Source organism: Myodes glareolus, chromosome 15 (assembly GCF_982192425.1).
Source record: "Myodes glareolus chromosome 15, mMyoGla1.1, whole genome shotgun sequence".
NCBI lineage: Eukaryota > Metazoa > Chordata > Mammalia > Rodentia > Cricetidae > Myodes > Myodes glareolus.
Window position 1 is genome coordinate 74137921 of NC_142040.1, and position 16926 is coordinate 74154846.

Sequence of the window (16926 nt, forward strand, 5' to 3'; positions counted from 1 at the left end):
GTCAGTTTCAGATTCTAGGGGCTTTAGTGTAGGGTGTGTGTGTGAGTGTGCGCAGGAATATGCACACACGTTTCTCAGGCTCTGTACTTCTAAGAATTCCTGTCCACATGCATCTGTGGCCAGAGTCCGGGGGTTGTGAAGGATACTTAGTCCTTCAGACACTTCCTTGGGATGACACTGTCCCACTCACCCCCACGGGAAAAGAAGCCAGACATGGTGGTACACAACCAACACCTCAGCATAGGATACATAAGATCCTGCCTTAGGGATACGACGAGGGACTCGGGGTATAGGTAGTGTCTCGGGGAGAGAGGCTAGAGCCTCAGGGTTGGGGCTAGTGTGGAAGGAAAGGCCAGAGTCTGGAAGTGTGGCCCACAGCATATGAGGGTGCCTGCTGCCAAGCTTGAAGACCCGAGTTCAACCCCCAGAGCCCACAGGGTGGCAGGAGAGAACTGACCCCATTGAGCTGTCCTCTGACCTCCACACATGTGTGTGCCGCACACACATATACACACACCCACATTAATAATAATAATAATAAAAAATTGCCTGAATCCTCAAAGTGGGCACATCTGCAGCCTCCCTTCAAATGCCACGCCACTCCAACCTGGGGTGGACGCTGCAACAGGTCACTAAGTGACTTGCCTCTTGAGTGTCCAGTGCGGAGCACTCACTATCTGGTGGAAGCACCTGGCTGTGGGGGCAGAGGCTGGTGAGCACGCGGGTAGCTAAGAATCCCAGACACCACTGTGGGATTAAAGGCACTGTCCCTTTAATATGGGTGGTGCAAGGACGCCATGTCACAAGACAGTGCATGTCAAGTGTGTATAAACTGTCACAAATGAATGCATTGCCCATTACATTAATTCAGGCCAGTTTTACAAAGCTTAAGGGCAGGTCACATGGCCCCATCACTTGTCCTGTAAGCACAAGGACTTAGTTTCAATCCCCACCACCCACACAAAAAGCCAGGCACGGCAGCGCGTGCTTGTCATCTGGGTTCTGGAGATCCCTGGGGCCTGCTAACCAGCCCATTAGGCGTTAACATACTTTTAAAAATATCTTAATTGAATAACAACAACAGCAAGGCAGTGGATAGTCACTGTCACCTATACCCCACAGCGCTTGCCCTTTGTCCCGATCTGGGTTGCGTGGTCTGGGCGGGCGCCTTCTCTGCACGAACGTGTGCAGACAAGCAGGGATCATACTTCCCCATCTGCGCCTGCTTCTGCAGGGACCCAAGAAAGAATCTCATGTAGCCTTGGCTGGTGACGTCAGAGTAACTATCCGCTCTGGTAAACAACTCTGTGAGGTATGACTTAATCTTTAAGCACAGACACCACCACGCATGAGAAAACACAGCTATGTCAACCATCACATTGAAAAAGCCCCCTTGAAAGTCATGACGTGCAAGAAGTTGGTCGGTTTAAAACTCAGAGCTGTCACAGAACCCTGGAGGCCCCGTGCCCTGGGCCCTCAAAACCACTGAGAGATTATAAGCAAGGAATGTGAAGGCAAAAGCCCATGTTTCTCCTTGGGCACTGAAGGATCTGAGTAGCCACCAAGCCGAGGATTCTCCAGGTGCAGCTGGTGGCTTTCTGTCTGCTTCCCCAGGTGTCTGGCGAGCTCTTCTGAAATACTGGCTTGAGGCTTGGACTTCTCGGTCAAGGCCTTCTTATCTTAGTTTTCAGGGTGTGTTCTGTGTCCTCCATCAGGACCACCTAGTCCGCCCTCCACCTTACTTTGTGCAGCTACCGTGAATCCGAGTCTCTTAGACTTCATTTCCATATTTTATGTCTGCCTGTGGGAGCTGTTGGTTGTTTTTGTTGTCCTTGGTGTGTGCCTTAACTTAAACAATAAGGAATGATGAACTTGAGAGGAGATGCCCGCCTAGCCTCACGGTTCCCACCTTGCCTTTTCCGGGCTGCGGGCATCTGCTGTTGTTTGGGAGACACCAGCCTTTGCCGCTCTGCTTAGTTTGTTCTACGACCAGCGTGGAGTGTTGTTGGACATTTGCACACTGTGTGAAGGTGTATCTGCTCTGAGTGGTGGAATAAAAACCTGCACAGTCAACAGCTAGGCAGGAGGTATAGGTGGGATTTCCAGGGAGAGAAGGACAAGGAGGAGGATCTAGTGCACAGGAGATGGCAGGAGGTACCAGGAGGAAACGGGGTGGGGGTGGGGGACGTACAAGATGGAAGAGAGTTGACATCCAGATGTGACAGATTGGTGTGGGAGGTCCTTCTGTCTATGTGTTGCTTTTATTGGTTAATGAATAAAGAAACTGTCTTGGCCTGTGATAGGGCAAAAGAACAGAGCTAGATGTGGAAAACTAAAGTGAAGGCTGGTAGAAAGGAGGCAGGGTAAGAGAGAAGCCATGGAGCCCCATTAAAGCCAGACGAAACTTTACCCGGTAAGCCTTAGCCAGGTGGCGATACACAGATTAACAGAAATGGGTTAAATTAATATGTAAGAGTTAGCCAATAAGAACTAGAGCTAATGGGCCAAGCAGTGATTTAAATACTACAGTTTCTGTGTGATTATATCGGGGCTATGCGGCCAGGAACAAACAAGTAGCCTCCTCCTACAACAGATTAAAATAAATGGGTTAATGTAAGCCGTAAGAGGTCGTTAGGTATCAGTCTAAGCTACAGGCTGAGCTTTCATAATTAATAAGAAGTCTCTGTGTCATTCTTTCGGAGCTGGCTATCGACCCCTTCACCATGAGCGTCACCTCCACTTTCTGTGTGCTCCTTGTGAGACCCACGAGTTTTGCACACTTCTTCCCCTGGGCATGGTGCTGCCATGAGGGCTACACGGTTGTGGTTGAAGGCAGGTGCCTCTGGGACTTAGCTGCACCATACCAAGACAACATGGAACATAACCCACAGCTTCGAGGTTTTCAGACCGACCACACCGTCACACAGAGCCTCCGAATGCTAGCTCACACTCAAGACTGCTACCGGCGGCTTTTCCTGGACGGTCATGTCTTAGTCAGGGTTTCTGCTGCTTTGAGAGAAACCATGGGCACAGCAGCTCTTACAGAAAAACACTTCACCGAGAGGCTCACTTACGGTTTCAGAAGTCAGTCCACTGTCATCATGGTGGTGTGCAGGCAGACATGGTGCTGGAGAAGGGGCTGAGAGTCCTACATCTTCCAGACATGTAGGCAACATGAAGTTGACTGGACACTGGGTGGTATTCTGAGCACAGGAAATCTCAAAGCCCACCCGCACAGTGACACACTTCCTCCAACAAGGCCACCCCTCCTAATAGTGCCTCCCTATGAGACTATGGGGGCCGCTTATATTTAAACTACCATAGCACACTAATGTGCTTTGAATGTTTTTTCTAATCTCTTACAATATTTTATATGGTTTTCAAGAGGGAGATTCCATGAAAAATGCCATTCCGTCACAGAGCTGGACATTAAGTCCTAGGGTGTCCTGTGGCCTGTGAGTCCTCCTTCCGCCTCCAATCACAGACAGCCTCCACTGCTTCACCATCTCCCCAGAAGCCAGACCCGACTGTGGCTCACACTGAACACTTCAGTCACTAGATACATATGCTGTGAGTTCACAGAGCTGAGAAATGAAGGGAGACAGGCCACTCGCAAAGCGATTTTGCGCAAAGGTCCCTCTCGGTACATACCCCTGGGTATTTTGTATCCAGTGTCCCCCGGTTTTCTCAGATTCCTCAGGATGTGGTCGGAATGGATATTTACCACCATGCCTATTAACCACAAGGCAAAACCTAAAGAACAAACAAGGTTATTACGGTTAATCGCTGGCCGGAGTGAAGAAAGCCATGCTCAACTGAACAGAACACTGCATTCCTTGTTATCAGGGGGAGCCTGAGCAGGAGCCACGGCTGGCAGCAAACACCACAAGCGCCGGTGCTGGCCATGTGCTAGCCAAGGCGATGGGCTGCCTACCCAAAACACTTGTGGTTCCAGTCTGTGTTTTTACCATGACAGGAACAGAAAACAGGACTTATGGCCCAGACACAGGGAAACTAGGCTGCAGGTATGTTTGCCTCCCCTTTTGCTTAAGGAAAAACGAACGTCTCCCCTTCATATAAGGAGAGGCAAGTATTTGCTGGCCTTACACCCAGTCCCTGGAGAATAGAGCCTAGGATCCCGGCTGTGGTCCGTTTCTGTCCTTCCCTTCCAGCTCTCAGTGGATATCCCTGGCTTTCACCCCATCAGTTCGCTACCAGCTCCCCAGTCACGTTTCCTCTGCCACTTGGCCACCCTTTCCCCTTCCCTGCCGTCCCCAGGGCCTGGAAATCACATGGCTCTGGCTAGCACCCCAGCACCTAGCGAGGAGCTTCCTCTCCCTGGGATGACCCTTCAAATCCTCGGGAGTTTTCTTAGTTTTATGAAGCAGAGTGTGAGATTTTATTAAAGACAGGTATGTGTCTGCTTCAGCACAGATGTTAGAACAGAGGTTCCCAGAAGTCCTGGTCACAGAGAGCATCAGCAAGACTCGGCTTTACCAAAAAATAAAGGACTCTGATACAAAAAGGAATAATCTGATTTTTCTGAGATATTAGAAATGTGAAGGCCAAACAGTATTGCAATTATTACCAGCCCACGTGCAGTTGGCAGAGTGTGGACCCTTGGACCTGTTGCCAGGTCACAGGACTCCCTCTAAAAGCATGCAGACCCTTCAGAGCAGGCTCCTGGGTTTCCCACCCTGACTCTGCCACCAGAAATGTCATTCCCCCCTAAATATATCAACTGCCATGATAAGGTCTACTGGATCCTGGTGATTATAATGGGCTCAGTAGTTCTTTTTATTTTGGGGTTTTAGATGTTTACACGATTTCCTTGATTGTCCAGACCCCTTATTTATGCACCCACTACCCGTCTGAGAGACTAGCTGTGCTGTGTGTGGGGACTGGAGAGCTGGGCTGTGTGCGGGGACTGGAGAGTGTGCTGTGTGCAGGGGCTGGAGAGTGTGCTGTGTGCGGGGGCTGGAGAGCTGTGCTCTGTGCGGGGACTGGAGAGCTGGGCTGTGTGCGGGGACTGGAGAGCTGGGCTGTGTGCGGGGACTGGAGAGCTGGGCTGTGTGCGGGAGTTGGAGAGCTGTGCTGTGTGCGGGGACTGGAGAGAAAACTAGCATTTGTGTACATCTAAGACACACAGTGAATTTAATTCATGGGATTTAAAAACCATAGGAAGTCTTTACAAATGTATTTGTGACAGCTATAACCACAGGATCCAGAGGCGCCCAGGCGACAAACTTCTAGACATATGTGAGTTTATGGAGTGAGATCCACTCTGAATGTGGGTCGCACCGTCCCATGGCCTGGGGTCCTGGATTAAATAAAGGGAGGAAGCCAGTGGAATCAGCACATTCACCTCTCTGCCTCTGATGGCTGACATGTCACCTCGTGCCACCAGGCCTTCCTTCACACAAGGGTCTGTCCTCTCAAATCGTGATTCTTGTTACAGCAAGGAAAAAGATAACCAACTGGGGCTGGAGCCAGGGCTGTCGCTGCTGCTGTGGTAGGCCTGACCACCAGGTTCCTCTAAGGGGGAACCGGTTTATAGCAGGAGTGTGGAGCAGGAACCGGGCTAGAAGCCCCTCATGACAGCTTGGCAAAGACTGGCAGCATTCTACCCAGAAGGAAGCTGAGTTTGAAGGGTCCAGGAACAGAAATAAAGAGATGTAGGTTTCAGAAATAGGAATGTAGAAATGCAGAAATACAAATTTGTAAGCCTGAAGGAAATGGCGGCCGATGGTCACCTGCCCTGTCCACAAACAGGGATTAACTGTTATCAATGGATTTCTTTGCTTTGGTCGGTCTGCGACCAAAGGTTAGTTTTTTGTTTCTACAATGGCTCTCTGCAGCTTTAAACAGTTTGGACATCTATCCTCCTGCTACGGAAAGCTCGGGAAAGTGCAGCTTCTGTAAACACCATTAGGTGCACAGAAGAAGCCGCAGACCAATAAACACTAATTTAGTCGAAAATCATGTTAGTGGGAATTGTAAAAAGCAATTTGTATCTAACTTTTACCTCGAGGCTGTAACAATTTGTTTGCCCATGCCTAATGCTTACTTCTTATTATAAAAGTGGAGCTCAGAAACCAAACACAATTTCGGAACCCCAAACTCTGACTGTGGTTCCAACTGAAAGCTTTTGTGCCGCACGGTGATTTTCTTTTGATTTAATTTTGGATTGAAGCTTGTTTATGGCTTAATAGACTGGAGTGGTCTGTCCCCATTTCTGCGCATTCCAGGTCCAAACAAAGTCAAAGGCAGTGGGCTAGTTTGTCTGGCGGAAGAAAACTTGGCTCGTTAGCTCTGAAAGAGGGCTAACAAGCGCAGCACCAACAGGAAAACCACGCCATTTGCTGAAAGGAGGAGGTTTAAATAACCTCTGGCCACATCTGTAAGAGGCTTCCTGAGTGTACAAGCCCTCTGGAGGGCAAAGGGTAGATCCTAGGAGTCCAGCTCTGGTCTCCTCCTTCCAGTTCTAACTGAGGTGGAGGATGCACCATGAATGCAGGTGACGCGCTCCATGGGCTAAGGTCATGAGCTGAACAAAGAGAAAGCCCGCTGAGCTTCAACATCCACCTCTCTCCACGTCCTGACTGTGGATGTCATGTGACCAGCTGCCTCAGGCTCCTGCCACCATGGACAAGCATAAACCCTTCCTTCCTTCCTTCCTTCTTTTGCTTCTCTCTTGCATTTTGTCACACTAAGGAGACCAGTAACTGACACATTATCAGAGTTAAAATGGAGTCGCTTTTTGCCAAGCTTTATCAATAACAATAAACAATAGAGCTGGGGGAGGGAATGCACATGTACACATATGAACAAAAGAGTGGTGGGAGGCATACATGCATACATATAGGAACAAGAGAGTAGGGTAGGCATGCATGTATACACGTAGGAACAAGAGAATGAAGAAGACATGCACATATATACGTAGGAACAAGAGAACGGGGGGGGGGAGGCATACATGTACACATGTAGGAAGGAGGACACGGCTCTGCCAGAGCCACTGAAACTTCTAGGGGATGTGTCCGTAAGGGGCCTGACTCAGAAGTAGTTAACGCCGACTAGATACCACCTTTGCTGTCTTTGTAAATGCCTGGCACATGTCCTTCCCTCTGCTCTCAAAGCTCTCCCTTTGCCTCAGCCTCCCCGAGTACACTGTCAGTCTGTGACAGGCTGTGCGTTTCCACAGTCCTCTTTCAAACTAACCAGGGACAGATGAGCTGGAACCTTGCCGGTAAGCCACACCCACGTGGAGATACACAGACTAACAGAAATGGGTTAATGGAGATGGGTTAGTTTAGGATACAAGAGTGAGTCAGAAATATGCTTAAGCTACTGGCCAAACAATATTGCAAATAATATGGTTTCTGTGTGATTATTTTGGGGCTGAGCAGCTGGGAACCAACTAGCAGCGTCCAACAACAGCTGTTAGGGGAGATTTTTTTGTTAGAGTTTTGCTCCTGACAAAGCAACACACTGAATGATACCCACATATAAACAAGGCTCGCTTCCTGCTGGGCATGTTGCTTGTGCTTTCGTGTCTTTCCACTTAGTGGCGGAGGAGTCAAAGGCTTGCAAACAACCATTAGGCAGCTCAGGTTGTAGGCCAGCTGCAAAGGTGAGGTGAGGCAATGTGTCCAGTGAGCTGCTTCAGATAGTGAGCACTCACAAATGAACGGGTGTTATCACAGAAGTGACTCATCCGAGCCCCAGCTGGGGACATGCAGCCTGTGCGCCAGCCCAGTGTGGTGAGTTCTCTAGGACTACATCCCCTCATGCTGTCCTCACACGGGGTCATGCAGCCTGTACACCAGCTCAGCCTGGTGAATGAAGTTTTTCATCCTTCATTAAAGATGCTTCTTTTTGCAGCAGACAGAGACTGTCACAGAAATCTACAGCTCTCAACATGCAGAGAACAACTGACTATGGAGGGCCCAGCTCGAGCTGATACATCCGAAACACAAATATGGGTCAGGCCTTCCCTCCTGGCTTGAGCAAAGACAGTCTCACCCTCCCTGCTTCGAGCCTTCTGAGGCTCCTTGTGGTTCCTTCTCTAGTTTGAGCTGTCAATAGAAACCTCTGGGCCTGAGTGGAAGGGCTGTGAACTCACCGGTCAGGAAACAGGGCTGGACCACCCAGTCGTCTGCGTACTCCGCAAACTGGCTCAAGTACCTGCTCTGCAGGTAGCCATTGAGGGTACAGAACACCACCGCTCCAACAAAGGAATTCAGAGGCGTGGGTTTCCCTCCTCGGATCAGGACCGGGAAAACCAGAGTCCTTAGGAAACACAAGCAAGAAACAAATTTAAGAATGAGAGGATCTGTTTCTGCGTCGTTTTTGATGACTTGGGTTTGCTTTCTTGTAAAGACGCCATCCTTGGTTCAGATTTGTATTGGTTTACTCTAGGCTAAAATCAGAGGCTTTTAGATAAACGAGTAACCATGCATCGCTCGTGTTCATCAATCACTGTACTCAGGATTCTAATTATACAGACCATGAAACAGATACACCCACGTAAGAGAAAAACAGAGAAAGTCCCCCTATCCTAAAACCACCCCAAAGCAATCTGACACTTCTGGCCTCGGTGGGCACCTGCACACACTTCTACACACACACACACACACACACACACACACACACACACATCATTTAAAATAATAATTAAAAATTTAAAAGAAAATATGCCCGTTAAAATATAGTTTACTGGTGGCTAAAGGGATAACTGGTTGGTAAAGAACTGGTCTTACAAACACAAAAATTTGAGTTTAACCCCCAGTACTCATCTGTTAAAAAAAAAAAAAAGTGAGCACTTACAATCCCAGCACTGGGGAAGCCACGACAGAGAGATCCTGGGTCACCTTAGCCTAATCAGAGCTCAGGGATGCTCTGGTCCACACCTCAGCAGTGCCGGTGACAGCAAACACTCTGGTGACAGCAAACACTCTATGTCCAGTTTTTAAAGTGGGTTCTAGGATCAACTTAGGGCCTTGTGTTTACAAAACAAGTGCTTATCGCTTTACCAAATGAGCTAGCTCCCAGTGTGTTAGTATTTAAAACCACAGGCCAGAGACCCTAACACAAACACACACACACACACACACTCACACACCACACACCCAAGGGTAGATGGTGTCTGATGAATAATACTCGAGGATTGTCCTTTGACCCCCACAGGCACATATATCACATATATTCACATGTGCACGCACACACACACAGACACACAGAGTGTTTATATTTGTCCCTCTGTCCTGGGGAGACTGGTTTCAGGAACTCTGCAAACACTAAATTATTGGATGTTCAACTCATACACAATTGCATAGCATTGCATAATAAAATGTGTGTCCCATCTTCAGTATATTTTCTAGATTACTCACAATTTAACCAAATGTAAAACATGTGTTACATTGTTTTATTCAGGGAATGTTAACATAATAAAAACTCCATGCTCATTCAATGCAGATGTAATTTTTCTACAATATCTCAGTACATGAGTTGGTTGAATCTCGACAATGAACCAACAGCAATAAAGTACCAACTATCCTTGGCTCATAGGAGATGCACACGGCTGACTGAACAAAACCCATCTTGTGTTCCAGTCTTGATGCAAAAGAAAGGCTCAAAAAGAGGAAAGAAAATCAAGAAGCTAATATATACACAGAGTATTTCCAAGTGATGGGTAACTCTGTGGGTGGCCACTTCTCCAGGATACCGGAATCACAGACAGCAAGCTTTCATCAGTTTTCCCCACTTCAGCCCTAAGTGTGGTGCTAAATTCAGTGGCAAGTGTGGGCTGGGAGGTCTTGAGTGTGAAGTGCCACTCTGTGGACTGCTTCCCTGGCTTGCTGCATCTGATATTCCTAATCTGTCAGTCTGGGAAGGACATCACTTGTTTCGGGATATTTGATTGCACTATGACACTCCAAGACATTTAATAAAGTTAACCTTGAATCATCAAAGCAGTGGAGGAACAGGCTGACCCTCTCTCTCCACCTTCTGATAGTGAAAACACCTGCGATCCCTCTAAGACCCTCCTTGCTCTTTCCTGTGCCTTGTTAAACACAGATTAACAGCCCTCCAATCTCAGAAACCAACCATAAAATAAAGAATGCTTCTGAGAGAAATACTGAGAGAATTAAAGTATTAGCAAGAGCAGTCACTGACCACTCAGGTTGTACACAACCAGGGGACAACAGCTGCCGATCTTTCAAAGGTACCAAAAGGCCAACCTTCAAAATGGTTAAATGACAAACCTGTCTGAGTGGAACAATGGCCTTTGAAAAATTACAGCACCAGGAAAGCTGGTACTGGAGCGGCTAAATGCTCAACGTGTTGAAGAATCGACCAGTCCTTGGAATTCTCCTATATCTGTGATTAAAAAGAAATCTGAGAAGAGGAGAATGGCAACAGACTTGAGAACTGCTAATAAGGTGATTCAGCCAACGGGCTCTCTACAGTCTGGAATTCCCTTGCCTTCTTTACTACCTAAAGGACAGTCTATTACACTGATTGATTTAAATGACTGTCCTTTTACTATACCTTTTCAAGAACAGGACAAAGAAAAGTCTGCCTTTGCAGCGCCTTCTTATAATAATTCCAAGCCTAGTAAAAGGTATCAGTGGAAAATTCTTCCACAAGGAACATTAAACAGTCTCATCTTGTCTCAATATTTTGTATTATCATTAGAAATAATTCATAAATAATTTCCTCAATCTATAATTTACCATTATATGTAATTTCAGGCTTAAGTCTGAAGCAGGTAACTAGAGGCTAAGTTTGTATAACACAGAGTATTTAACGGATTGCAGTCCTTTAACCTCTCAGTGATCTTCTGCATATGACTTTTCAAATGTTTAAGTTTTTTTTTTTTTTTCAGTAAACTGTGACCATTCTTGGCAGTGACCTTTGAGGTCTCAAAGATGATGATGGGACTTTGCAATGACAATTCCACCAGGATTGTGGTTATGCAACTCAGCAGACAAACAACATCCTAAGATCAGCTTTGGACTAAAAACTGCTCAAGATAACTTCAAAGCAGTTAGCTAAGATGGTCCAGCCTCATAGATCACTCCAGTCAGGACTTCAGATAAGCCCTGCACTCCCCCATCACACTGAGACTGCACAACAGCTCTCTCTCCCAGGACTTGGTCAGTATCTCCATGTTCTCATGGTCCCCTAAAGATGTTGTTGCCCCCAGACAACAGGAAGCAATTTTGAGAACTTGATGCCCACATTTCCAAGAGGTAGGGTGGGCAGTTCTTGGTCATTCAGTGCATTATGAATGTTTATCATCGTTTAGGTGGGGTGGTTGCACATTGTTGCTGGTCATGATCAAGGAGGAAACTAAGCAAAGGAAGTTAGATTCAGGGATCTCTTGCTAAAAAGAAAAAAAGGGGAAAATATAGGAATGATAGGATAAAAGGGTAGATTATTGAATCTACTTTTGAACTAAAAAGCAACTACTAGTCTGAAATACTTTACACTGATATGGATTTTTGTATATTGATACAAATTTAAGGTTATTCTTGTTATAAAACACTGTATACATGTTTTTATTTTTGTTTAAGGTATTGTACCTATGTAGCACATTTAAAAATGTAATGTAAAGTTCTAGTCCTTGAAAGCTATTATTACAAGTTATTTAGGGTAATTAGGTTTATAAGGATGAGAGATATAAAAGTTTAAGGTGTTTATCTAAGAGAAGGTTTTAAGGTCTAAAAAGATATTTTTATGATGGTAAGGTAATAGAAATTATGATAGAAAGTAGTTTAGGGAGAAAACTTTGAACTCATCAAGATAGGATAGTTGTCTGAGGTTTTCTGTCCTGCCAGTTCTGACAGTCATTAAGTCCCAGAGAAAATCACATAGAGGTCTACATTAATCATAAACTGATTGGCCCATTAGCTCATGTGGCGTGCCCCTTGACCAGCAAGGAAGAACAACCACGAAGTCGAGGATTTTTCTCAAATCACACTTTATTGGAGCCTCTTGGTTGAAGGGAGAGCAGGAAGCGAGAGAGAGCAAGAGCCAAAAGAGAACAAGAAGAGAGGGAAAAAAAGCAAGAGAGAGAGAGAACGAAGGCCAAGCAGCACCTGCTTATATAGGTTGAAGGGACTCGGGTACTGCCCTGATTGGTGAATACCAGTCTGCTGATGCCCGAAGCCTCGGGATTGGCCAGGGACAAGGCTCAATTGCGCAAGTACAAGCAGAGGGAGCTCAGCCCCATGCGGCAATGCCAAATAAGGACCTGTTTACCTTCAAGCTGCAGGACCGCAGGCGCCATCTTGTAATGGCGATAATCGGATGGCTCCTTACAAGCTCAGGCTTTTTATCAACTCTTATAACTTATAGTAATCCATTATTCTTATCTATGTTAGCCTCAAGGCTCGGTACCTTTTTCAGTGAGGCAGTCACATCTTCCTTTTTCTGTGTTTGGGCAAAGACTGAGGAGGAATGGTCTTCCTTCTTTCCAGAATTCTGTTCTCCTTGACCTGCCTCTACTTCCTGTCTGGTTGTCCCACCTATACTTCCTAGCTACTGGCCAATCAGCGTTTATTTAAAATATAACTGACAGAATATAGACATTTGTCCCACACCATTAATAGAGTAATTTTTCTGAATTTGTCAAATACAAATTGATTGGACATTTTAAATGTAAGTCTTACCTGATAGTTGTTATTATTGTACATAGTTTCATTATGTTAGATTTATAATCTTTCCTTTTTATTTTAGACAAAAGAGCGAAATGTTGCCATATATTTGATTGAACTGTAACACTCTGAAACTGTTAATAAAGTCAGCCTTGAATCAGGGGGCACGCAGAGTCCATGAGTAGCTGACCAAAATTAACATAGAGAATTTGGAGGACCCAGAATATAATACAACAGAAAGGTACAGGAAAGAACTGGGAGGGGCTTAAAAGATTCACACATCTTTTTGATCTGGGAAGGTGGAGAGAGAGGGTCAGCTGGTCATTCCCTGCTCCATTCTTGATCAATCAGGTTTTTATCTCACTATCTGACTCTTGAGTTTTTGTTAATAATAGACAACTTTGATAAATGCACCAGTCACCCATGGGCAGAACCAGTACACCACGAACTTGACCACCCCCCTTTGCTGTACTCAGAGGAAACAGGCTGCACTTGCAGCTATGATCTGGCACAGCAGTCTGGCCGTCTAGACAGGTGTCTGTAAATTGTTCTGAACTCAGGCACACATGTTCTGAAGGAGGACCCTCAAGCTCCTGGTGAGCTCTGCAGGGCTTCAGGAAGGAGCTTCTCTGCAGACCCAATAAACTATCTTCTCAATGCATCTGAAGGCAAACAGCATCAATGTGCAAAGTATACCACAGTTTGATGTCAAGGCTGTTGGAATCTAAAGTCATGTCAAGTGCTTCATAGATTTTTTTCCATGGTGCCCAAATTCAACATGAGATTCCGATTATCATGCTAATTTGCAACAGACATAATTTGTGCACGTGGGCTGTGGCTCTGCCAATGCTTTGTGAGCCAGATCTTCATGCTTTAAAAATCTGAGTAATTGGGAGCTGCCATCTATTACATGTGAAGAAGTTAATCTGCAAGGTTATAATATTATGGAATTTGCATGACCAAAGAATGGCCCAAACAGAACGAGGCAAGCTCTGTGAGTGTTCCGCTGACACTGCAGAGGGGCCGCTACTAGTAGGTTTCCGCTTGCCTCAGAGCCTCGGAATAGCTAACAAAGCCCTCAGGGTCAAGCGTGGAACCCTCCCTTCGAGCTGTTGCTTGAGGGAGTCCTAGAGACTCCCCAAAGAGTACAGACTATTGCCATTACCCTTGGCTACCTCCCGGCCAGCACTGTGCCCCTCCCTCCCCTTCTGTACTCAGCAACACAGAGGTTCCTATTCCCAAGGTCAGGATCTGGCTTCCACTGGTACAGTCACACAGGAGCCAGGCCAGACTCTATCAGTGCCACTATTGGGCTTTGCCCATGTGATTTTGTTCTCTACTGCTCCCTCCATTGGCTTCTATCATCCACAACACCCTGTACCAACAAGGGCCAGGGAGAGTTTCCCAGACTGGTTGTACTAAATGCTGTTTCCACCCTGGTTTTTTTCCAGGACTGGCCGATAGAGCTCGAATGACCGTTTAATAAGTAAGATGCTTGGGGGGAATGGAAACTGCTTATCTTTTCTACTGGGAAAACTTAAATGTCACCGAGTTACATGGGCTTTTGTGTCTAGCGACATGTATCGCCCCCTCTCCCTCCACCACCACCCCTAACTCCCACACAAGTATCTCCAAGAAGTTTTAAATACCACATCTGGCAAAGCAAGTGCTTTTGGAACAGTTTTCTACTCAGCCACAAGGAAACTGAGTCATGGCACCTGCAGGAAAGCGGACAGAACTGGAGATCCCTGTATTCAGCAAAAGTAAGCAAGACTCAGTGAGACAAACAATGCATATTCTTTCTCATGGGTGGAGGATCCTACATTTCTCTGGAGAGCGGGAGTTCGAGACAAGGTTTCTCTGTGTAGCCTTGGCTGTCCGAGAATTCCTTCTGTAGAGGTTGACCTAAAACTCACAGACATCCACCTGCCTCTGTCTTCCCAGTGCCAGGAGTAAAGGTGTCTGCCACTATCACCTGGCTGGATCCTAGATTTTAGCTTTTACACTTGTGCAGATAGAAATGTTTATACTGGTACAGGTCACAGAACTGGAATGGGCAAAGCTGTGCGGGGGCACAGGAAATGAAAAGACAGCAACAGAACAGATGAGGCATGAAAATCGAAGGAGAAACTGGGACGAGGAACGGGGCCCGCAGGTGAGAGCAGTGGGATGGGGAGGGGTGTGGAGGATGACTGTGGCTAGCATAGACAAGAATAATGGGTTAATATAAGTTATAAGAGTTAATAAAAAGCCTGAGCTAAAGGGCCAATCAGGTTATAGCTAATGTAGACCTCTGTGTGATTTCGTTGGGACGTGATTGTGGGAACCGGGCAGGACAGAAATCTCAGACAACAGATGACCATCACAAAGTACTCCAGCAACTGCTCATTACTTTGAATGTTAACACTATAACTATAATATTATAAGACTAATAAAAACTAATAAACAAATGAAGCCACGGATAACCAGAGCCCTAGTGGCACCAGTCTCCCAAATCAGCAGCCCAACATGAACACCGGTTGCTGTGCTCAGCCTCTGCCGCTCCGGAAGTGCCTTTGCATTGGCATGGCTGTCTCCATTCTCTCCCTTGCTTATAATTAATCACGGCATTTCACATCCAAAGGCTTTGACTTAAACCACTAAACAAAATTTTAGGAAGTACTGCCTTTGTTTCTAACCTTGTGTTTTCAGAAGTTCTTTACTGGCATTGAGCCTAGCAGAATACCCACAGAGATAGGCCCACACATATGTCAAGGTAAAATGGGGCTTGCCATCATTTATCAAACCCTTGGATGTGCCAGTACTGTGTGAACTGTTCAGACAACAGATTATTATCATAATACCAATCCTCCATGGTTAGCCATCAGGAGGAAAGAGCTCATGTCATCAGTGGGAAACCCTGCACAGTGTAGGGACTTACCCTAAGAAACGATGGTGTTGGGAGAGCCCTGTGATGACAGGAAGACTCAAAACATGCTCATTTTGTCAAACTCTATTTAAAAAAAAACAAACCAACCAGGTGGTGGTGGCGCAGGCCTTTATCCCAGTACTTGGGAGGCAGAGGTGGGTTCGAGGTCAGCCTGGTCTAGAAGAGTTAGTTCCAGGACAGCTAGAACAGTTACACAGAGAAACCCTGCCTTGAAAAACAAACAAAACAAAACAAAACAGATAAAGTCAAGTGTGGAGGCACGCTTTTAATCCCAGCTCTCTGGAGGCAGAGGCAGGAAGATTTCTTTGAGTTCTGGTTGGCCTGTTGATTCTGGAACACATCAAGTTCCAGGCCACCCAGGGCAAAGCAGTCAGAATTTGTCTCTAAAAAACAAATAATCCCACTGGCAAGCATAAACAACACTGAAAACATAGATAAGTAAATTAGGAAGACAATGAAGGGAGCCGGGAGCTGTTGCACTATGCCTGAAAACAAGTACTTGGAAAGGCTTTCCTACAAGCACAGTTCACCATTTGAAAGTTTGCTCCTCAGCTTTTGACTCTGTATGGGGAGACTTAGGAGATATGGCCTTGCTGGAGGAAGTGTCTCAATGGGGACAGCTTTGAGAGGTTAAGATGCGTCATTTTAGGTCCATTCTGTTTCCTGCTTTTGATTTTAGATGTGAGGGACTCTGACCCCTCTAGAGCCACGAGCACCAAATAACACTTCACCTGGAAGTTTCTTTGGCCACTTGTTTTATCAAAGTAACAGAAAGTAATTTTATGTAAGTGCTTTGTCTTGGGCAGATTCCACCTTCACCCCCAGTTCTGGTGTCAAGAACTGCTGTTTCAAAATCCTTTGTGTAATTCTCTCCTTATTTACCTTGGCAAAGTCCAAGTCCAAATCACCCCAACTGTCTTAAACGTGTAAAGCGTGCGGCGGCCCTGGCGTTCCTCTTGCCGTCCTCGCTGACTCACAAAGGTGTGTGTCGCACGCTCTGGGGAATCCCTCTCCACTTGGTACCTCTTTCCGAAGGGGAAATACGTGCGCCATTTCACTCTGCCACCTTCCTTCCTGGGCCTAATCCCTGTGCTCAGAGCAATAATAAAAGATCCCTTAGTCTGGTGTGAACCTAACTTGGTCTGCCAAAAGGGCCATGGAAACTCAAAAATTTACAAACAGCCTTTTAAGATGTCTCCCACCTGCAGTGCCTACTTCCTATTGGAAACCAAGAAATTCTGTTATTAAATTCCAAAGGCTTGTGTGGCATTTCTTCCAACAGGCCTACCTGAGATATTTAAACAACTAAGTGTTCATTCCTAAACTGACAGAGCA

General features: G+C 46.2%; 1 protein-coding gene across 1 annotated transcript in view; it reads right to left on the minus strand.

Moving 5' to 3' along the window:
- The window catches only part of Srd5a1 (steroid 5 alpha-reductase 1), a 32306-nt gene that overhangs the window by 9012 nt on the left and 6368 nt on the right, over positions 1 to 16926 (minus strand). The window contains exons 2-3 of the mRNA XM_048458732.3: positions 8123 to 8289; positions 3652 to 3753 (exon numbers count right to left, since the gene is read on the minus strand). Coding sequence (XP_048314689.3) covers positions 3652 to 3753; positions 8123 to 8289 — 269 coding nt within the window. The remainder of the gene's footprint in view (positions 1 to 3651; positions 3754 to 8122; positions 8290 to 16926) is intronic.